Source organism: Anopheles coustani, chromosome 2 (assembly GCF_943734705.1).
Source record: "Anopheles coustani chromosome 2, idAnoCousDA_361_x.2, whole genome shotgun sequence".
Taxonomy (NCBI): Eukaryota; Metazoa; Arthropoda; class Insecta; order Diptera; family Culicidae; genus Anopheles; species Anopheles coustani.
Window position 1 is genome coordinate 14,728,919 of NC_071289.1, and position 21,999 is coordinate 14,750,917.

At 47.0% G+C, this 21,999-nt stretch overlaps 5 protein-coding genes across 5 annotated transcripts; 2 read left to right on the plus strand and 3 right to left on the minus strand.

Annotated features, from left to right (window-relative positions):
• Positions 1–1,125: 1,125 nt before the first annotated feature.
• On the minus strand, positions 1,126–3,979 carry LOC131266907 (neutral and basic amino acid transport protein rBAT-like). Its single transcript, XM_058269596.1, has 3 exons — positions 3,420–3,979; positions 1,934–3,357; positions 1,126–1,871 (listed from the first exon to the last, which is right to left on the minus strand). The coding sequence occupies exons 1-2, from the start codon at positions 3,977–3,979 to the stop codon at positions 1,989–1,991; spliced, it is 1,929 nt and encodes a 642-aa protein (XP_058125579.1). The 3' UTR covers positions 1,126–1,871; positions 1,934–1,988.
• A 3,940-nt stretch (positions 3,980–7,919) lies between these two features.
• LOC131262741 (mitochondrial basic amino acids transporter) lies at positions 7,920–10,074 on the plus strand. The gene is made up of 3 exons (XM_058264807.1): positions 7,920–8,011; positions 8,705–9,169; positions 9,236–10,074. The coding sequence occupies exons 1-3, from the start codon at positions 7,978–7,980 to the stop codon at positions 9,940–9,942; spliced, it is 1,206 nt and encodes a 401-aa protein (XP_058120790.1). The 5' UTR covers positions 7,920–7,977; the 3' UTR covers positions 9,943–10,074.
• A 79-nt stretch (positions 10,075–10,153) lies between these two features.
• Positions 10,154–13,028, minus strand: LOC131262740 (coiled-coil domain-containing protein 40-like). The gene is made up of 4 exons (XM_058264806.1): positions 11,691–13,028; positions 11,306–11,618; positions 10,618–11,234; positions 10,154–10,534 (listed from the first exon to the last, which is right to left on the minus strand). The coding sequence occupies exons 1-4, from the start codon at positions 13,026–13,028 to the stop codon at positions 10,154–10,156; spliced, it is 2,649 nt and encodes an 882-aa protein (XP_058120789.1).
• Positions 13,029–13,561: 533 nt separating this feature from the next.
• On the plus strand, positions 13,562–15,083 carry LOC131262742 (zinc finger protein 771-like). The gene is made up of 4 exons (XM_058264808.1): positions 13,562–13,687; positions 13,764–13,996; positions 14,063–14,209; positions 14,282–15,083. The coding sequence occupies exons 1-4, from the start codon at positions 13,562–13,564 to the stop codon at positions 14,967–14,969; spliced, it is 1,194 nt and encodes a 397-aa protein (XP_058120791.1). The 3' UTR covers positions 14,970–15,083.
• A 2,043-nt stretch (positions 15,084–17,126) lies between these two features.
• Positions 17,127–18,605, minus strand: LOC131262482 (calmodulin-lysine N-methyltransferase). The gene is made up of 2 exons (XM_058264494.1): positions 18,455–18,605; positions 17,127–18,388 (listed from the first exon to the last, which is right to left on the minus strand). The coding sequence occupies exons 1-2, from the start codon at positions 18,603–18,605 to the stop codon at positions 17,127–17,129; spliced, it is 1,413 nt and encodes a 470-aa protein (XP_058120477.1).
• Between the last annotated feature and the right edge of the window lie 3,394 nt (positions 18,606–21,999).

Here is a 21,999-nt window from a genome sequence, read left to right on the forward strand (position 1 = left end):
CTGCCACTTGTTTCTCTTCTTCCAATCTCTTTTGATCCTCTATTTGGAGTATTTTAGAGGCCGGTAATGATATTAAACGCGATCGTGTTATTATTCAACACGCAAAAATATACATATAAAATTCCTTAAAAGGACACAAAAGGGAAACGAAAGGTAGGAACAGACTAACACTCACCGTCGCGGGAGTAGGTGAGGTAAACTGAATGGTGAATGCTGCGAACCGTTGAAACAAGCAAAGATCAACGTGGGAAAACGAGAAGAAAAAACACGTGTGCGGCGTAAAATATCGTAAAATTACTCAGGATTATTAAATCTCGTTTTCCGCTCGTGCACACAAACGGCAAACAGGAGTACTGGTTGTGCGTTTTTTTCGTTTTTATAAAACTATTATCGGTAGTATTTTAACTATGTACTATGTAAATAATTCGACCGCAAAAAGGGTGAAAAGGTAGCAGTTAGTAGCTTAAGCAGGGTGTAAGAAATAGGGGAGCCGAAGGACGGAGAGTGTCATGCGCTGGTGCCAAGTTAGTATCGTTCGGAACAATAAAGTGGAGAGAAAGGGCAAAACAAAGGCACGCATATAGGACTAGCAGCATTAAAACCTAAAACAAAAACGAACAAAAAAAAAACAATGGAGAACAAGACTAATTCGCTCGTAACGAGAAAACGGTGGATCTGATGTCTTACTGATCAGATTGAGACAAACAAAGCAGGAATTTAAAAAATTGTTTGAAATCCATTCGATAGAAAAAATACGTACGTCGCCATAGCAGGAGGAGTTATCGAAACGAAAACATTAGGGTTTCCTTCGCTTACCACTAACCGACACGCATGTTAACAGTTTTTCGCTAGGAAAGGTTTAAAACTAAACGAAACAAATTATAGCTCAAAATTTAACAAAAATGATCATTTAATATTATGCAGTAAATTTTATAACAAACAAATACAAAAAGTTACTACACGTACATAAGCAAAAATGGCAACAAAAAACTATTTCGGTTTTAAGATACCGTTAAGAAAGGTAAAAAAAGGTGAATAGTAGGGTTTTAAAATGTTGTTGAAATTTGGTTTTCCCATATTTTCTCTTTCTCTCTCTCTCTCTTTATTGGGTTGGGGCATCAAAATTGAAAGTTTTAGAACGGGTGAAAGGATTTAGGTGCGCAAACGGGGGAACAACATGAACGTATCCTTCCGTAGGAAGGATAAGGTAGAAATAATAGAGGTACTAGTAGGTTTAATAGCTATTTAAACGTTTTCCGCATGGGTATATCGTAAGGCAGACGCGCGCAGACAGAATTTTACCTATAGGTTAGGTCGATAGTTAGCTAGTTAGATAGGTAGGTAGGATAGCTAGCTAGGGTAGTTAGTTTGGCGCCCTTTTAAGTTTCGTTAAGCGTACGGCAACTCTCTATCGTTTACCGTTTGGATCGTTTCATCATCGATAGATGTGGCAAAATTTTCCGGCCCCATATTTCTCTCTTGTTTCTCGCGCGTAGTGAATCTGTCTTCGGATCGAGTTATGGCCTTTGACAAGCTCCTACTAGCTGCCATCTTTTTTTTCACTTTCATGGGTTTGGTTTTGGGAGGAAAGAATCAAGATGTTCCGCGATATATTTTTTTCTTCTGTTTTTTACAGGCTCAAACTGTCTGTTGATTTTTTATTAACAAACTTTCCATTTATAATTTTGTATTACGATTAATATGTTTATGTGTAGGTAGGCAACCAGCAAATGAAAATAAAACCTAGCGATCTAATGAAACAATACAAAACAAACTGTTTCTTCGTTTTTTCAATGACTCTCTATCAAAGCCAACAGCCTTGGAGCATGATGTTAGTTACCCGATTCCATGAATCGTAACGAAAGAAGACACTGAAAGAAATGAAATAAGAATGTAAATGCCATACAGATAAAAATGAACGTATTATTCTCACCTTCTACCAGCAGGAAGCAGATGCGGCAAACATCGCATAGTGTCGGCCTACAGATTTACTTGTGTAGTTTCACTACGATCGTCTCCAGTGGGTTTATCTCGAAGTGGTCGAAATATACTCGCTCATGTTTGAGCGACGATCCGGCAACGATTTCCCCACTGTAGAACATGGCGGTCAGATCGAGCGAGACTCGCTTCTGGCCCAGATTGGCGATGGTGGCGAACGAGTGCCGGCGCGGGTACCATCGCTGTACGACGAGGATTTCGTTCTGATTCGATTTCACGTCGGCGTTCGGTAGCCTCTTCCCCTCCTTCACAACCGCGTTCAAATAGATCGAGGGTGACCGTTTCCGGAGCGCGATCGCTTCGATCACGTAGTCCAGGTGGTGCAGCGAAGCGGACGCACTGCGTGGCATCCACGGTAGCGATGCACGGCTCGTAAACTGATTCTGTGACCCATCCCATACCATCGTGGCCAAATGGTGCAGATGTTGCGAGTCTCCGTGCTCTCCCTTCGGGTCGTGTACTTCCTCGAGCGAAATTTCATCACCATAGAAGATGCTGGGTGTACCGGGTAAGGTTAGTTCCATGAGGGTGGCAGCAAGTGTCGCATTTGGGCTGAGACCCGACGTCATCCGGCGCTCCGAAACACTACCCAAGCTCCAGTGGATCCACGGATGATCCTCACCACGCAACAGCCGACCCTTTATAGCGTCCTGCACTGTTTTGCCGATCCCATCCGTTCCGTTGCTCACATCCAGATACACATCGACCAAATCGACCTGCGACAGCACGTCATGGACGACACTCTCCGGCAGCTTCTCCACCAGCTTTTGGCCTACGATCAAAACACGCTCCGGTCCGAGCAGGTACTTCCACTCCTTAACGTTCTCCACCAACAGCGGATCTTCGGCAAAGTGTTCCAGACCCTTCACGTAGAACCCATCGACGCCGGTCCGGGTGAGCCAGAAGCGTACCACATCGGAGACGATTGTTCCATCACTGCGAGCTTCAACCGACCGTGAAAGTCGCAGGAACTCGCTCGTAACCATATCGCCATCGGTGCGATTCGGCAAACGATCGAGGTCGATCGTCGAGCGACTGAGCCGGTCGAGGAAGGGATAGATGGGAAGATCCAGCACGAGCGAAATGTTACGCTCGTGCAGCGTGGCGGCCAACTTCTGGATGTCCTCCACCTTTCCCAGCACCTCATCGACGTCCGTCAGCGTTGTTATCTCCTGGAAGTGGTCCGGGTAGTGCTTGGAGGGAAAGATTGAGTTCAAACGGACTGCACCGATGCCGAGGGATTTGAAGTACTCCGCACGCCCGATCAGTCCCCGAATATCGCCCAACCCGTCCTCGTTTGTGTCCTGAAAGCTGGCGGGAAAGACCTCGTAGAACACGGATCCCTTGTACCAAGCGGTGCTGAAATGGAAAGGAAAGGCTAACAAGAACGTGCCTACGAGTAACGGATCAAAGCAACTCACTCTGGATTGCAGAACTTCGGCAAGGTCGCAATCATGGCCACCACGATGCCCACCATGGCGACAATCACGGCGAGGAACGCAAAGAAGGTACACTTGCGTATAAGCGGCCAGTTCCAGTGCACGAACCCGGGCATATCCTTCGTCACAGCGATGCCCAGAATGGCCGCGTGATGCATCGACCCGTCCTGGCCTGCCTTCGCGACGTCACTCTTCTTGCGCAGATGCTGGTAGGTGTTGTGGCTGAACAGATTGCCAGCGGCGGCCCCTACCGGCCCGACCATACCGATCCCGGAACTGCCGGACGAGCTGCTCGTTTCGGCCGCCGGGTCGTCCCCGCCGGTCACCGAATCGCACGGCAGATTGTCCCCCGGGTTGCCCATGCTCGGCGTCAGCGGGTGGGAAAAGTCCAACGGTGGGCTGGGGGTTTCCGGCAGCAGCAGACAGGTGGAAGCGTCCTCCTCCGGCAGGAACGTCGATACCGAGGGCGACGTTGTTAGCGACTCCGGCAGCAGGTCCGCCCCGAGCAGCGTCGGGTCGGTGGATATTTGAAGGTGATTCATTTTTCCTTTCTTTCCCTGATGTCGCAGCAGGAGGGAAGATGCTATTTTTCTCTCTGGTCACCACGTAACGATATCTCACACGGTTGGGATAGTTTCTTTCTTCTTTCACCGCACGATGTTCACCGTCGACCCTGCCAACAAACACATTCAATCACATTCGATAAGGGTGTAGGCAGTCGATATCCGATAACGAAATTTCGTCAGAATTTATCTTCGGCATTAGCTACGCCGTAATACACTGCCAAACTGGTTCACGGTGACGGTCGACTGACGGCAGCTATTCTTACGTCGCACCACCTTACACAGCCACACTGTCGTATCTGTATCGGATCGCCACCAGTACGCGAACGAATCACATAAGCAGCCCTCGGTAAGTTCTCGCGGGAAACGCAAAGCAATTAGCTTCTATTAGCGCCAATCAATCGACTGTTTGCCTCTGCCTTTCGCAGCGTGCCGTTGCCAGTGACAACGGGTTGTCTACGGCTACGGTTACGAAAAGTCTTCTTCCCTGCAAAACCCTTTCTCGATTTAGACTTCTTTCATCCAACGAACCGCATCACAAATATGTCACAAATAATGACCTTCGTCGTACTCGTGAAAAACGGCAACTGAACGGGAAAATGGATATTTTCACCTCGCGCGTAGGAAAAATCTGACAGAACGCAAATTTTTCGAAGCAAGCACGTGGTTGCGCATGCGTCACGAACGCGGGAAAATATCCCACACTACGGGTGTGAAAAAACTTACATTTTTTCGAAAGGGCGGGTTACTGTTGACAGTTAAAAAATGAAATGTAATTTTATAATGCTTCATTAACTAAAAGTGCATAAGAGACAAAAACATCGAACAATGATTTATGGTTGTTAAAAGCAACAAGGTACTTATTTTAAGGAGAAGTGAATAAAAATAAAGTTTTAATTTTGGGGGAAAAAAATAAAAGTAAAATACACAAGATTCATCACTAACAATTATCTAATAACTATTATACTGACTTAATTGAAAGAAAAATCCTTCGTTCTTCAATAGAGAGCATTTTACTGAAGATATGTATGTTCTATATTTCAATTCGATTGGTTTATTATCTAAACCTAGTGTTGTACGTCCATGTTCATTAAAATGGCGGATTTCTACGGAAAAAATATATACCAAAGCTTCCTACCATAGTTCGAACATCGAGCGAACTCTTAGGTTCACTGACCTTCTAATCAGTTGTATCAAGGACAAAGCCATTAACTTTATCACATCGATCGCTTTCTACTCCACCACTCATTTAAATGTTACATCGAACACCATCCCATGCAAACAACTAGTTCCTTTCCGATCGGGGATGATTAATAACCGTATCGCTGGCTGATTGCATTAAAATCACTGTAGCCCACACACGTGTTAATGTTTCCCTGTATTGCGCCATGTTTACTTTATTTCTTTCATACTCCGGGTTTCGCTTAAAGCATCAACATCATATGTTTTTCCAAACGCAAATTGACGAAACAAATGTTGTGAAATAGATGTAATTTTGATTTGTTGACATAATAAAACAGTTGCCGGTAGTAATAGGCAACACGATCCCGCTGTGTATTATGTTTCGAGTTTTGGGATCCGAAAATTAATCCGCCTTGAACCGACCCACCGTTGCCGTGAACAAACATAAGTTTGCCGGTGATAACCTGCGTCCATGCAGTTCAGCAGATTAGCTTCATCCGAAACGTACCAAAAAGTACCGATCATCGGCAGGACTTCAACGTTTATTAGGCCTTTTGAAGCATCGTCGCGCACCGAAGACGTAGCGCTAACACCGAGATTGTACGGCTGGCATTTGCGGACTCCCTGCTAGAGCTACAGGAGAGTCTGGCTTTCGCGAAACACGATCGACACTCCATGATCCTCCCGAAGGCTTATCAGGATGAGCAGCCGATTGTTTCTGCCTTCGACTGGCTCGATCGGCTTCGTGTTTGATAGTACATCTGGCTGCTATAGACCCCAGGGCGGACTGGATCTGCCCCGTCAATCAAACCGTTCGGACAGTCAAATCCGGAGTGTTGATCGCACCGTTACGGTATTTCGCGGAGCACTTTACAAAAATTATAGGCTGGAAGTTTACGGCGAGGTTCTTTTTATCAAATAAATACCCAGTGTCCACCTACCGTATAGTCCAGCCGGGGCGATTGGAAAAACGGAAGTTGCCTTCGATGTAGCCATTTTTCGGAACAACATATAAAATATAGTTTTGTAGGTGGATAAAAAATTGTCCTCAAAGAACGAAGCCAACGGAAGCTCCTCCAAAATAAGACCGTCATAACAGTGTGTGGTTTTCAGGCTCTAGAGAGAACTAACCAAAAAGTGCTACTGAAAGTGAAAAACGTCGAGTTTCAGGCTAACCGGTGAAGTTGCAAACTTTAGAGTAGCGGACGAGTTCTGAAAGCTGCTCAAGAATGCTAGTGCTCAAATACGACACATTCGACTCGATACCCGTTATAGACAGTTCATGACACTGAGTTCGCCTCGGTATAGCCCAAGTTTCGCAGCTTAAAATTTCCATCCTTGTGGTAAGTTCGAAACTTTTCATATGTTACGGAAATTAGTGAAATTGTCCGATGGCGTGATAGATCATCCCAGTGGGTAGTGATTTGAAGACGTTTTTTTTTATTTCCGCAGCAAGTAAGCAAATATTGGATTTTATTGAATCGCAATTACTCGCGCTTATCAGCATGCGCAGGCTCACGGAGGTTATCCCTTAAGGCGAACAAACGGGAGTGCCTCCACAAATGCTCGATAGAATGACGCTTTCGCAACATACTTTTGTTGGAGTTGAGTGATTTTGCACGTGGTTCCTGTATGAAATACAACTGTGTTAGCTATGTGTCATACTTAACATGTCATGATTTACGATAGTATTAGTTCACAAAGTGAAGGCTCCAAACCACATCATGATGGATGGATGCATGCGTTTTTCTAGTCCTGATACGCAAAACACAGGTTACGTTTGAATTCAGGCACCATCTAGAACATTCAAAAATATAATGAACTATCAAAACAACACGAGCCAAAATCTTCCTACTCCCGACTCTGCTCCCGGCGATCGTATTTTTCCGGACCGTCTGGAACACTACGAAGGCGATGCTCTAATCAGTAAAAATATTTGCGTAAATGACCCCACCAGAAAGGGAGAGGTCAGGAGACGAGCCGAAAACTTCCTCCAATACCTTCCCCGAAGTCATACCGATTGTTTAAGGGGCAAACAAAAACAAATATCTGTATGATGCCCTCGGCAACACACACCTCTCCCGATCTCTGGCGTATCAGCTAAAGATCGTTTGGCACGCCGTGTGCGTTGAAGAAGCGAGCGAAAGCAGGAAGCGACAGCCCCTTTACATGGGCCCCGTCGTTGCAAAGAAAACAAGGATGTGGTTATCAACTACAACGCAATTCATGTGTAGATCGGCCAAGTTCTTGGCGAATGCGTCTCGAAGGCGCACTACCACTACCACTAACGGATCCCGGCGAGCGATCCATGTAACGTTAATCACGAGAGAAAATGTAAAACCCCAAACCGACTATCAATAAGTAAACGCTGCGTCAGTTCAGGTCCGCTGATAATCTGTTCAGTTTGCTTTGTACATTGATCAGCTTCGTTCCGTTTTAATGCCTTTTTTACGCGATTTTGCGATGTTTTTCTTTTTCCTTCCAGATCGCCGCCCAACATCCTCAGGCTGATCGCGATTGAACTGTTGTACTATCGAAGTTCAACTACTACAAGCGGAGGGAACTACTACATCTTGGTCGAATCTTCCGCACAATCAAACTGCCAACGAAACTGTCAACTCATCGATTGAACCACCATTTTTGTTCCCCGCCAACGTTTTTTTCCCTCCCCTAACATTATACCAAATCTCCCTGCCTTTCCTTACTCTAGCGCCTTTGCTCTCTACTCTTGCCATCCTTCCAACGTGCTCGTGAACACTTTTTCCGAACATTTTCAGTCAGCATCCCAGTAGACGATGGCTTTGGACTTTGCTGCCGGTTGCTTAGGCGGTAAGTCTACTCCCTCCCAATGCACATGTGATCGCATCTTGTGCACGTGCATTAGACATAAGTTCAACTAGCGCCCCACTCCGGCCTAGCGTGATGTTCACGTTTACGTCGAGCGACTTTGATAACTCCGGAGGCCCTTTTCACATCGTACCATTTTTCGGAAACCCTCCGCCGGTGGTTGATTTCCGATAGTCCCGCAGCCGAAACGACACAAACAAAGCCATTCAGGAGCCGTAATCACATCCAAATCGGGATAGGTCAACCGGTGCTATCGCCGGTGCTAGGGTGTGCGAGATGATAATGGCAGAAGAATGGGGTTCCGTGTCTATAAACGCGCAAGCCCCCTCGGTTTACTTATCACTTTCACCAAACCGGATCATTAACGGACAAACGGGCGAATCCGTTATTTATGCTTCAAGATGATAACCCCCCCCCCCATGGAGCGGGCTTGACAACGTGGTGTTGATCGGTTGAAGTTTGTCAACATCTCGCCCGGTTGTGATCGCCATCTTTAGGTTCGTCCCAAAGCCCCGTCGAGGATTAAAATCCAAATCGATTCCAGCAGTTGCAAAACAGCTTCCACAACAGTCCCATAACTCACGTAATCTTATCATCCGATTCGATTATCTTATCTTCGATCGTACTGATGTGATTATCAGCGACGCCTTTAAACACCCCGTTTCCCTCTCGCAGGTTGCGCCGGTGTTCTGGTCGGGTTCCCGTTCGACACGGTTAAGGTGCACCTGCAAACGCAAAACCACAAAAATCCACTGTACCGCGGTACCTACGACTGCTTCCGGAAGATCGTCGTCCGCGAGGGTATCCATGGGCTGTACCGGGGCATGTCTAGCCCGATGGCGGGCGTCGCCGTGGTGAACGCGATCGTGTTCGGTGTGTACGGTAACATCCAGCGGCGTACGTCCGATCCGAACTCGTTGATGTCACACTTCGCCGCCGGAACGGCCGCTGGATTGGCGCAAAGTTTCGTCTGCTCACCGATGGAACTGGTCAAAACGAGACTGCAGCTGCAGGATAACCTTCCGAAGGCGGCACAGCGGTTCAGTGGACCGCTGGACTGTACCCGGCATATCTGGCGCCGGGAAGGCTTTCGAGGGATCTTCCGAGGGTTGGGCATAACAGCAGCTCGGGATATGCCAGGTAGGAAGCATGATTACCTGTAATGTCCTCGGACGATAGACCTCTAACGCGTTCGCTATCCGACAGGGTTCTCCAGCTACTTCGTGGCCTACGAGTACATGGTGCGGGCGGTGGCAAACCCTTCGCCGTTTGTCATCCTCATGGCCGGTGGACTGGCAGGAACCTTCTCCTGGTTGGTGACGTTCCCTATGGATGTCGTGAAGTCTCGCCTCCAGGCGGATGGAATTTCCGGCAAGCCGCAGTACAGCGGGTTGGTTGACTGTGTCAAGAAAAGTTACGCCGCCGAGGGCCTATCATTCTTGTCGCGTGGTCTCGCCTCCACCCTCCTACGTGCCTTCCCTATGAACGCCGTTTGTTTCCTTGTTGTCTCCTACACGATGAAGTTCTTCGACGATCCGAGCGTAGTCGAACTCGGGGCCACGACATCCATCGAGCCACATCAGCTGCTAATCGCTTCCGTACAGCAGCAGCAGTCGCATCAGCAACAACCTCTCGTTTCGTCCGGACACTCCGTGACGATGCCCTCCGGTCACAAGCGAACATCCGACCATCACCTAGACCTGCAGCACATCAAACAGAACACCTACCGGTTTCTGCGCTCCCTCGGTGCGTTCAGTGAAGCGGTCTGCTGCGCCGAAATGGGTGAACTAACGGACGACCTGTACGATCATGTGCCGGAAGAACGGACTCGGTACTACGCCAAGCTGAACGAATATCTGCTCACCAACGACGAGGAAGACACCAGCAATCGGTACCCGTTCTTAGGCGACTAAACAGGGGGGCCGTTTTGTTTCCCCGGGCCGCCTTTGGCCACCAAAGAAGACTCGTGTACAAAGCAACCCACTAGGCTAGCATACTGCGCATCGTACGAAGCAAGAAATGTGTAAAAATATATGATTATTTAATGCCACACATATACGAAACTTCAAGTTTTCACACGAACACACGAGTTAATCTAATCCTGTCCACTTCCCCCGAGTTCTATCACTTCAACGACTGAAGAATCTTATTGAGGTTAAACTTCTGCACTGGAAAGTCCTGCTGAAGCGTTTCTACTACCGCCACGATGTTCTCGTTCACCTCTCGCTGACGCTGCAAGTCCGCCTGAATAAGTATTTCGTTGCGAAACTTTGGAAGTTGCTGTGCGTTCGCGAGGGCTCGATAGCGCCGCGCACGGTACTGATGACGGACGATGTAGTCCAAATTTTCCTGCTTCAGTAACGACGCCTGTTCCGTTTCCGCCCGGATGAGGTTCGTCTGCAGCTTTTCCTCCTCGATCTGGTGCTTCTTGTTTTCTATCTCAGCCTGCAGCAGCTTCTGGGCGGTATCGATCTCGATAAGACTCTTTTCCGCCTGGGAAATTTCCTGCGATATGGCAAGATATTCAAATAGACGCATTAATACGAAGAGTTTTTTTGGGGTGGGTGTATCACGTTGACGTCACTTACCGAAAAAACGACCTTCATTTTATTTTTCAACTCGTTGATCTTGTGCTGCATGGTGGAGCGAGTCTTAAACTTCCCTCCAAACACCTTCTCCCGTGCGTTGACCGACTCAAAGATGTTTTCCCGGTGCTGGACCGTGTTCTCTAGGTCATGTACCAGCTTCTCCTGCAGGCGTTTCAGCTGCCCAAAGCGGACCTGCATACGATGAATTTCCGCCTTCATGATGCCGATCTCGCTGTTTTGTGTTGTTTCCTCGTCGCGGAACTTTTTAGCCTCGGCCGACATTTTACACTTCGTTTCCCACGACAGTGCCTCGCGGTGTTTCTCCAGTACCTCCTGCTTGCACTCGTCGATCTCCTTGCCGAGGTCCTTCAGTTCCTGCTCCAGATTCAGCACAGCCATCTCGGCTTCCCGCAGCCGTTCCGTCGCCTGATGGTGCGCCACCTCGCATTCCTGTTCCTCTTTCTCGTGCACCCGGCGCGTCTTGAACAGATCCAGGCTGGCGTTATCGAGCCGAGTGTTGAGAGCCGCTAGTGAACGCACAATCTCCCGGTTTTCATTCATCACCTCCTCGAGCTGGGACTCGATCTTGATCGCTTTCTGTTCCGCGAGCAGCAGCTCTGGAAGGGGCAGGAGAGGGGTAAGATTATCGCAAAACACGCACACATGCCGATTCCATCCGTATACTTACTCTTTCTGGAGTAATTAATCTCATCCAGCTGCTGCGAGCGTTTCTCCGATAACGCTTTTACGCTCGATTGAAGCTTCAACCATGACGCTTCGGCCTCCTTGATCTTACCGTCCATCTCGACGATGTCTTGCTGGACGTCGAGCAGCTTCAACTCGTCCGGATTCATCTCCTGGCCGCCCGCTTTGGTGATCAACTGCTCCAGTTCGCGGTTCAGCGTGTCTATTTTGCGCAGCTTCGCCGCAATTGTTTCCTTTACCAGCTTGATATCTTCGTTGACCTTGTTCGCCTCTGCATCCATTTTGTCGTGTTCTTCCTACAGGAAACCGGTAGCAGAAAAAGCTTATTGAATAATTCACACCCAATACACTCCAGCGTGTCGACTTACCTTTGCCTCCTTAAGGACTTCCTTGGAGTTTTCTACGATTGCACGCCATTTTTCCAACTCCAACAACACCTCCGACAGCTGGTTCTCCGTGCTCGTCATGGAGATGTCAAGTTCGTCCCGCTTTTCTTTCGTACTCTGCAGAAGCTTTCCTTGCGACTGCCCCGCCTTGTCGGTGGTCAGCTGGTCTTGCAGCAGTTCAAGGATCTGTTCCTCCAGCTCGAACTTCTTGCGGTTCTGTTTCTCCAGCGTTTGCCGAAGAGACTTCAGGTGATTCTCGATCAACAAACCTTCCTGCTGCGCTTTCAGTATGTCCGCTTCCGTTTGCTCCAGAATCAGGGCGTAGTGGTCGAGATCACGCTTCAGCTTGTCCTCGTCCTCCTGCTCTTTGCGTACCTGCTTCTCCAGTGAAAAGATATCGCCCTGGATGCGATTCTTGAATCCGGCCAACTTTTCGTTCTGCTCCATTTCCTTCGCGGCTGCCTTTTTGGTGATTTCCGTTTTGCTTCTAATCACTTTATGTTCCTCGTAAATCGATTCCAGTTCGTCTTTGGTCTTAACCAGCACCCGGTCGCGTTGCTGAATGGCCACTATTACTTCACCCCATGCCTGGGATACACGCTTGTGCTCGTGCTGCAACGCCTCGAGATCGGAATTGGCGTCGGCAAGGCTGCGGCAAATCGTCTCCCGTTTTTCATCCTGCTCCTTGATTTGATCCTCGATCGCTTCTAACTCGTGGTCCTTCCGTTTGACCTCGTTGCCGAGGTTGAGCACGAGCAAATCCATCTTTCGTTTCTCGTCTGCCGCGGCGAGACGATCTTTCGCGTCCTTGCTAGCGACCCGTTTCGCCACCGCAATCTCGTCCTTGATCTCCTGTGCCCATTTGGCGAACTCACTCTCCAGCACGGTCAGATTTTCCAGCTCCATCAGGTGCTCCTTGTGGGTTCTGTGAAACTCCTTCATCGTCACCATGTGCTCTTCGTACTCCTTCCGGTACTTGGCTGCTTGCTTTTCTTCCTCCTGACGCCGAATGGAGAGTTCCAAAATTTCTTTACCGTAAATTTCGAGAAGCTCCTTCTGGTTATCGATTTCCTCCTGCAAATCGTACAGTTCTGCGCCGACCTCTTCGGATTCCTTTTCATTTTGCTCCAGACGATGGTTCAGCTCGGCCACCTCCTCCTCCAACTGATCTTTAACCTTCACCAGGTGAGCCTTCAGAGCCGCCTGGAATCTTTCCAACAGCGGGTGATCCGTTTCTAGTACACCGACCCGGTCGGCAATGGATTCGTTAAAAGCATCCGCCTGGACGCTGATACTATTTTGATCACTTTCTGGGTTCATTTTTCCTGGTATCAAATTTCGATGTCTACCCTTCGGCGAAGCTGCAAATTGTAAGCGTCGGTGATAAATAACTGTGTGAAGCGGTTACTATGACCACGCGGTAACGCCATGAGGCAATTTTTTCGTTTTTTCAAAAAAGGGTTTTCAATTTCCCCTTCATTTTCCAGTTTATGACAGTCGTTTGAATAGAGCGTTACATGGTAGTGATTCCTGGGTTCGGATCGGAACCACAAACCAGATTTAAACTATGCTTTATATAACAATCTTAAAAAACAACTGGTTTTCAAATCTAATGCATTTTGAAATACGTAATTAAACTGAAAAGTTTATCTTTATTTAAAAATCTCTATACAATGGCCAGTGAATCATATACTTTACGAGATCAGATCGGACTTATGTTTTCCTTCGAATGGCACACCACTCTAGCCACAAACACGAAACGAAATGTAAACAAACCGCGGTCCCATCAGTAATCGAATTAATTTACCTTTTCGCTGTACTTTTCTTAAATTGTGAACTTTTTCCCCAAAACAATGGATTACAACATTAGCAGACTTTGTCGGGTTTGCCTGGAAGAAGGAGTTTTCACGTCTATCTTCAGCACCGAGCTGGTTGCGATGGCTCCCGCAAACATGTTGGTGATGTGTGCGAACATAAAGGTATGAAGGGATACAGATGGTTTCGGTTTCATCATGTTTTGCCAGAAAGAATCCCAAAACCATCACACATTTGCAGGTGTCCAAGAACGATGGCCTTCCCAGTACCATCTGCAATAACTGTATGTACCGGCTAGGTGTTGCATTTCATCTCAAACAACAGTGTGAAAATTCCGATATGAGACTGCGCCAGTACATCGGACTCATGACCGGTGTGTACAGCAACGTGTTGGATAAAGAAACGATGACTGAAGAATCGTGGCTTCTAGCAGGCACAGAGGAGAAGGGAGATGGCCAGAAAAGTTCCAAAAAGTAAGTGTACAGTCGCAACATTATGGTCATATAAGTAATAATACTCTTCCGTGATTTTTCGTTTAGAAAATACGGCAGTAGGAAACGATACAAACCTAAACTTCCTGAAGAGCGGAAAAAACGAGGACCGAAACCGATGCCCAAAATTCCTCAGACGTGCTACCAATGCCACAAAACCTTTAAATGTGCTGCCCAGTTGCAAATGCATTTACGGTAAAAACCGTTTGACAATTCTACAATTGTCCGTATATGTTGATATATGATAATATGTAGAAATATTTCCAGAACACATTCTGGGGAGAAACCATTTGCCTGCAATTACTGCACTCGTCGGTTTGCCCAGAAACACAATCTCTCAATACACATTCGGACGCATACCGGAGAGCGACCGTATCAGTGCGAAATCTGCAGCAAACAGTTTTCGGCCCTGGGAAACTTTCAGGCGCACAAGAAAATCCATACCAACGAGCGCGACCACGTGTGCCCGTCCTGCAACAAAGGTTTCATCACGTCCGGTGACCTCACGCGGCACATGATCTCCCATTCGGGCATCAAGAACTACCACTGTGATATCTGTGCCAAAAGCTTCAGCCGCAATCGTGACATGGTGGCGCACAAGCGTAAAATTCATCTCAATGATCGATCCAACGAAAGCTATAAATGTCCCGAGTGCCACAAGGTGTTCGCCACGGTCGACACGCTCAACGGGCACATGCGAATCCACGGACCGGTGGTACCGTCCAGCTCAATCGCGGTCGTTCCTCCGGGGGTCCTGCTGCCGCCCCACCAGCCCCAAATACAAACGCCAATCGCTCTAGCGCCCCATGGATTAGGCTCCAGTTCGCTTGGAGTAGGGCTGGGAATGTTGCCACACCCATCATCACATCCGACACATCCGCCACCGCCTCCTCCACCACAACCTGCCTATCATCATAGCCAGATGCATCCGGCACAGCGGTTGCACCCGTACTGAGCGGTTCCCAATGGTCAGGAAAATGTCATCAGTTTCATCACAACAAGCATTACATTCGGTGTATTTTTTATTTATTTACGCATTCAAATAAACATGAGTTTCCTTTTACTTTCATTTCTCTCGATGGTGGCCTTTTTTTGAGAATCTTTTCATTTTTATGAACTAGCATGTCTTAGACGGTGCGTTTAACCTTACGAATCAAAACGATGGTTCTTCTCGGAAAGCGTTTACAAATGGAGGATTGTGATACTGTTCTTTGTGGAATTAATAACTATCTTTCGACGTGCCGTAGGGGAACAATCAAAACTGTGACAAAAATAATCCCGTTTGCAAACGAATTTAATAACAACCTGTTCTGTCTCACTTGCTCATTCACTAACAATGTATGATACGGAATATGTATACGGCGTACTTTCAAAATATGTTGGGAGAGTTTAAATTTAATTTAAGAATAATTCCTTATTCTTGGAAACTAGTAAGCCATGACTAGAATTACAATAATTTGGCCTAATTGGTTTAAATTTAAATTGATTACATATATCCTAAATTTAGCTGTACTACCGTCATAAAGGAGCCCTATTTAGATGGTCATGTGTGTCGAACGCAAACTACGCTGCCAGTTACTGAATGGCAAATCTTCCATTCAAAACTACAATTTCCAAATAAACAACGTTCCTGTACATGATTGGCTTAACGTTTCATTAATAAAGGCTGTAACAACACGCCGCTAATTCCCGACCGGAGCCCGTAAATCGGGGTTAATACGCTCCCGCAACCTCCCGATGCGTCGTGTGTCGTGGATGGTTGGTTGCACGCGCGTGATAGAACAGACTAAACATGCCGCCATCCTCCCGGTCCACGGAGCTCATCGAAAACGACCCAGTGGGACGGCGGGTTAACTCTGCCAACGGGGGCGTTTAATTGGTTGTTTAAGCTAACTATAGTTTCGAATGGCGTGCTGTGGGCAATTTATGTAGGATGGCTAAACCCACACGCTTATCACAAATTGTGTGCCTGATTACAACCGACACACATCATTCGAGCGAATACTTTTTTCTCTACGGTTTCCGTGTTTGGCTTTTCACCCCAATTCGTCTTATTAACATAACATTTAATTATGGTTTATATAAGGAAAGGTTCCTTTGGAAGATACAACATTTCTGTTTTGCTTTGGCAATTAATAAGAATAACATTTTTTTCTATCTAACCAACCTGAACTCGCGTCTATGTGAACAACTGTCGTAACGTACAAATACTTTTCGAAGGCTTCCATACCTGTCTACAACATTTCCTATCAATGGCACAATATCTTTTAAATGAAACACTTCCACATATGCTCATATCTTCTACATACGCTCGTCTGGCGATTTCCCTTTTTGGTACTTGTCTTTCGAACAAATTTACAGATTTCGAATAAAACCCAATGTTTATTGTATGTAGAGCTATTTGAACGCAACTTGTAACACTGGATTGGTTACCTTTTCTTTCCATATTGTAATCCGACAAAAGCCAAATTTCCACTATGAGGAAAAATTTCTGACTAGCAGATTCACCTAATTTTGTACTGCAATTTAACTAATTGTTCTTTGTTCAGTAATAGTTATTCGTACCTTGTAACTGACTTTTATGTTCGTTTACTGCATTTTGAAATGGCCAAAAATTAATTCTAGTTCATTCCTAACAAGTATTCGACTTCTTATGATGTTCATATCGAGAACATGTTTCCATCAATATAATGTATGTTTGTTCTGTGTTAAAGCTCAGAAAACGGCAGGTGGGTGGTGTTGTTAAGGGCTAGTACTACCTACCGGATTCCACGTTAGATGCAACGGGATGAACTTTAAATTAAATTACATCTAGCAAATTGGCACAAAGTGGACGTAGTGACTTAAGAAACTAGCACATCCTCTTTCTCGTTCTAGAAAACTGTTTTGCATCTGCATAAAGTTGGGAAAGAAGTACGATGACGAGCAGGGGCTAATGAGGGTGGTATGTTGGTCCGAGATCCTGTTTCCGGTTTCTTTGGCTTGTGCGTGAGTTATGGTGTGTGTTGAGGACGCTCTGGAATTGGTTACAACTAGACACTAGATAGGTAGCGGTATGCTGGAACGGGAGAGAGGGTGTCTCCTTGTTGGAAAAATGGGTCTTGCGCGTGCTTCACAACCGGTGCAACACCGGCCCGTGCGCATACTTGTACATCTTCACCAGCAGCGGATAGTGGATGTTCTCGTCGTAGCCCTCGGACAGCTTCAGCTCGAGGTGCCGGGCCCAGATGGCTTCGTTATAGCACTGCAGCAGCTCGTAGTGGAAACCGCGGGCGACGCATTCGTCCAGAAATTGGCTGAGAGTGTGGCCCCGCCGGGGAGCTGTGATGAGTGCGACACCTTCGTCGGCCAGCAGCATCCAGATGGCGTCGATCAGCTGCGAACGGGACTCGTCGAAGAATAGGCAGTCGGCGGACAGGATAAACTGGTACCGGTGGTCGCCGGGCTGGGGCCCCAGCACCCCCGTCTGCTCCCACTTGAGCACGGATGACTTGATCGTGCAGTTAAACTTGTTCAGCACCAGCGACTTGCGGACGTTCTCCACCGACAGCTCGTTCCCGTCGGTCACGTGCACGAACGCCGGCTGGCCGTACTTGGCCAGCACCAGCCCGGCCAGGCACGTCATGCCTCCACCGAGCTCTAGCACCCGCGTTCCCTCGAACTGCGCCAGGCGGGAGAGCACGTAGTACGCCAGCGCCTCCTCCGAGGGCCACACGCAGATGTTGCCCGTGTTGTTGAACCCGATCAGCTCGCTCGCCGTCCAGGGCCGTTCCGGGCCGATCAGCCGTATCTTCAACCGGTACCGATCGTACAACCGGTAGACGTACACATTCTCATCCTTCTCGTCGCCCGCCCGGTCCGCCTCGATTAGGTTGAACTTGAGAAGCTGATCGTCCTCGCTCGAGTCGTGCCGGAGTGCCTTCGCCAGCAGCTTCCACCGGCGCCGCGCGTTGATCGTTTTATGCTGCTTCTGCTCCAACGCGTCCATGGTATCCCGTCCACCCGCGTCCCCGCCACCACCGTCCCCGGGGGCGCCAGAATTTCTTGGCATGCGGCGGGGATCGAATCGGTTGTTATTTGTCGTATCGTGCCCGGGACTATTTTTACCATCACTCACGCAAACCGTCGCCCGCCGCACCGACCCTCCCCCCTCCGGGGTCCGTTGATCGTCGCCACAACCGTCTTCGTCGTCGTCGTCGTCGTATCCGATCGCTGCGACTCGCCGCAAACGGTGCCGATCGGGCGTGTCGCTGGCAATTGGCATTGTAGAAGCAGTGATTGATGTGCTAGTAGTGCTGGCCACCGCGGGCCCAGTATCACAGTGCCGTTGCCTTCGCAACGATTTTATTGGATTATTCTCGCCATCAACGGCCAACGGAGCAGCAGCATCGTCGTCGACGTCGTCGTCGTCGTCGTCGTCGTCGTGGTTGTCAACACCGGCTGTTCCTGGTTCTTCTGCTGGTGGCGCCCCAACCACTCCCTCCAACACCCGACCGTCACCCCCCGTCGGTGGGGCCGGTGTCACCTGTTGCTCGGTTGACATTTTCCAATTTATGTCATCTTCGTGCCGCTCGTCCTTTTTCACCGTCATCGTCGAGCGCATGGCCTGGGTCGTCCCTATTCCGTGCTCCGTTACGAGCGCTCACCTTTTTTGCTCGTTTTATGTCAGCAATCGTAGTCCATCGTACGTTTGGTGAGCAGGAATGATTTGAAATTTAATTTAAAAAGAAAAGAAAAACTAGTACACCACACCCGTCCCGCGCTGGAGTGTTGCCCTTTGTTGCCCTAGCCTTCGCCTGGCTGGTGGCTAATTTGTTACATCCAGGTGAAACACTGCAAAAAAAGGAATGAAAAGTGGTTATAACACAGGCGGTATAAGAACCAAAATTTCATTGTTACGATGTTAGGGAAAATTTAATATTTAATATTGGAATAGTAATAGGCGATATGAACACAAAACCGTATTTACACTACGAACATGACAATGTCCTAAAGCCTATTCTGAAGATAATGTGGTAAGGGTGTGAACTGACCCACCGTTTTTTTTACATAAAACAGATTTGCTAAATTCACAACCAAAGCTCTATTTATTTTCAAAATTGCACAATTTGGCTATCCCTTTATGGGGCATATTGGAACACTTTCCCACTACCGATTCACTGTGCGCGGTGGGAGTAAAATCGCGCGCCAAGAACGGGTTCGGTTTAGTTGGTTTATTTATAACAATCAATTCCCGTGTAACCTTACCCTTTTTTGTACTCCCTCCCCCCACATGACTGCCTCTATTTCGTCTCCATCCCTGTTACCCATTTGCTAGCGCGCAATGCTCACGGACGAAATGTTGGCAGGTTCGCGGATGTATTCGCCATTTGTTAGCATTGCAATAAACACACAAACTTCCCTTCAAGTTTCCCTATCCGGAGGCCGGGCGGGCCCCTTCAATTAGCCCCTGCTGGTCGATGCGGTTCCGAAGGCCCGAACTGATTTCCACTTGAGACCTTTCAAAACGCTTCAAAATTCGAATCGTGGTCAAAGAAAACCACCCCCGGATAGGAAAGGAAAGGAAAGGAAAATTTCCATCCCATCCCACAACCGCACGGTGCACGGTTGAGCAGATTTAATGGAACTAAATGGAGTTGCGTTTGCAGGCCACGATTGCAGGCCCAATTCTCACGGCTATCGGCATGCAATCGTGGAGTTGCATGATACCTATGATAGTGACGAAAGAAAAGGAAAAAAAGCAGCAAGAAAATATATCGCTACCAACTCCCCTCTGCGAGCCAAGGTGGAACTTGACCATAAACTTACAAACAAGAGTCACTTCAAGTGGAAAGACAACGGCAACGATAGGAGCTGACGATGCCAGTTGGATGCGGGGAGATAATCAATTCAAATGTCAGCACTATTTGCTTGTCGAAAGGAAGGTAGGGAAGGTTCTGCTTATCATCGCGGTTGAAATTGGGTGATAACTCAACGAGCCAAGACATGGACATGCTCTAGGCCATAAAGCTGATGAGCACAATTTTGGATATCTCGTGAACATGTGTGATGGAGATAAAAAGAAGCATTGCTCAAAAAAGCAGAATGTTGATCAAATACAATTCACATGAGTCTATTTAATAATGTGTTATCACTTTAAGATAAATTAACGTGTATTGATTTATTCATGATGAGATCATTCCAAACTGGGATATAAAAAAGAAAACGCTGTTCTATAATCAAGCAGTAAATAAATTGCCTTCTTCACAGTTGACCCCGAACTACATCGGCGTTATTAAGTTTTTACCAGCTTCTGCATGTTGGCATCGATACAACTCACAACAGCTCACGAACATATCATTAGAATGAAAAAATCTTCCCCTATCAACTGGCAAACCCTTCGAAGACGCCACATCGCGAGCGATTTCTTGGCGCCGTTCCGTTTCCCAAATAATAGAAAACAAAAATTACTGCAACATATCTCGCATACTCCCCATCCCCGGGGGATACTTTTCCTTGAGCTGGGGCATCAATTGGCCCCCTTTTTTAAATATTCCTTTTTCAAAATAATACAGATCATAGCGACCGAATGATTGAGCACGAGCCATCTTCCAGCGAAAAGGAGGACTTCGTTCTTGATGGCTTTAGTAACTGTTTCGTTTCTTCAGCACGAGAGAAAACGCTGGAAAGGAAAGAATGGTGGCATAAGAAAGAACCCTTCAACTTAATCTTCAATCCAAGTGTAGTAGCTGCAATGCTGTGCTGACCGCATCGGCAACCGGACCGACAGAGTGGCGATTGGTACGGGTTTTCTTTCTTCTTCCCGCACCGAACCCACTGCCAAATCCCCATTTTTGAGCGTTATTGGAGCTTCTGGTCGGTCGGATGGACAGATGAGTAACGGGTTGAACGGTCACAAAATGGGAGCATCGCCGGCGATGCGGCAAGGCGGGGACCATTGGCTTCCCGTTTTTGGCCGAGGACACGTACACGGTCGCAGATCGTTACGTGTCCGCGATTCGGTAGCGCGCTTGTGCTCGATCCGATTGGCAGTTGCATAAGCGCAGCGGAATGATCGAACTGCTGTTGCAAGTCAAGCCCGAGCGGACAATCGTGAGGAGCTGCGAGGGAAAATATGGAAGTAAGAGGTAAGGGGGAGCAATGAAGCAGATATTGTTACACGCCATTATGAACGAATGAACCGATCGCATCGGCAGCGAAGGCATAAGACCTTCGAGAATCCCTTGGATTACGGTTTATTTTAAAATAAATCCCATCACTTTCCGAAGCTGTAAATCATTCCTACCCAGTGCTGTTCGAAACGGGGTTGTACCCAGTTGTTTGATATTTATTTTTACTTGATATCGTATTGCATGTACTTGGGATGCTTGATAGTTATTTTATAATTATTCTGAAAAAAATTATTTGGCACTCCTACAATAATTACGTTGTTTAGTTTCGTTGTTTAAATTTAACTGTAATATTAATATTCATAATATTTCATAATTTATCAGAAGATCACCTCTATAAAATGTACTATTCCGATGCACAGTCAATTGCAATTGGTATTTGTTGCAAACGTTAATGGTAGCTAACTTTTGGTGTTTGGGTTGCAAAAAACTGCATGAAGCAGATCGCACCATGCAATAAGAATAATTGCATCATTGCTTAAGGTAAAAATAGTTTAAAATTAAATAAAAATCAACATAAAACAACAGCTACAGCTCCGAGTTGTAAGTGCTCCTTCTAAGTTAGCTTTTACGAAAATGTTTCATGCATATTGTACAGATTCCGAAGTATTAAATATTCAAGTTGTTGTTTTTCGTTCAAGTTCAAATAAAGGGAAGTAATTTTAAAATACCAGGAAATTAAATTAAAAAAAACCCCTTTTTTATTTATGGATTGTAAGAACTTTCATCAAGCGTTATGGTCTTACAATGTTGCAATGAATAATGTCAAGCGTTGTTTTTTACGGAACAAGAAATAGTTTAATAACGACCATGACG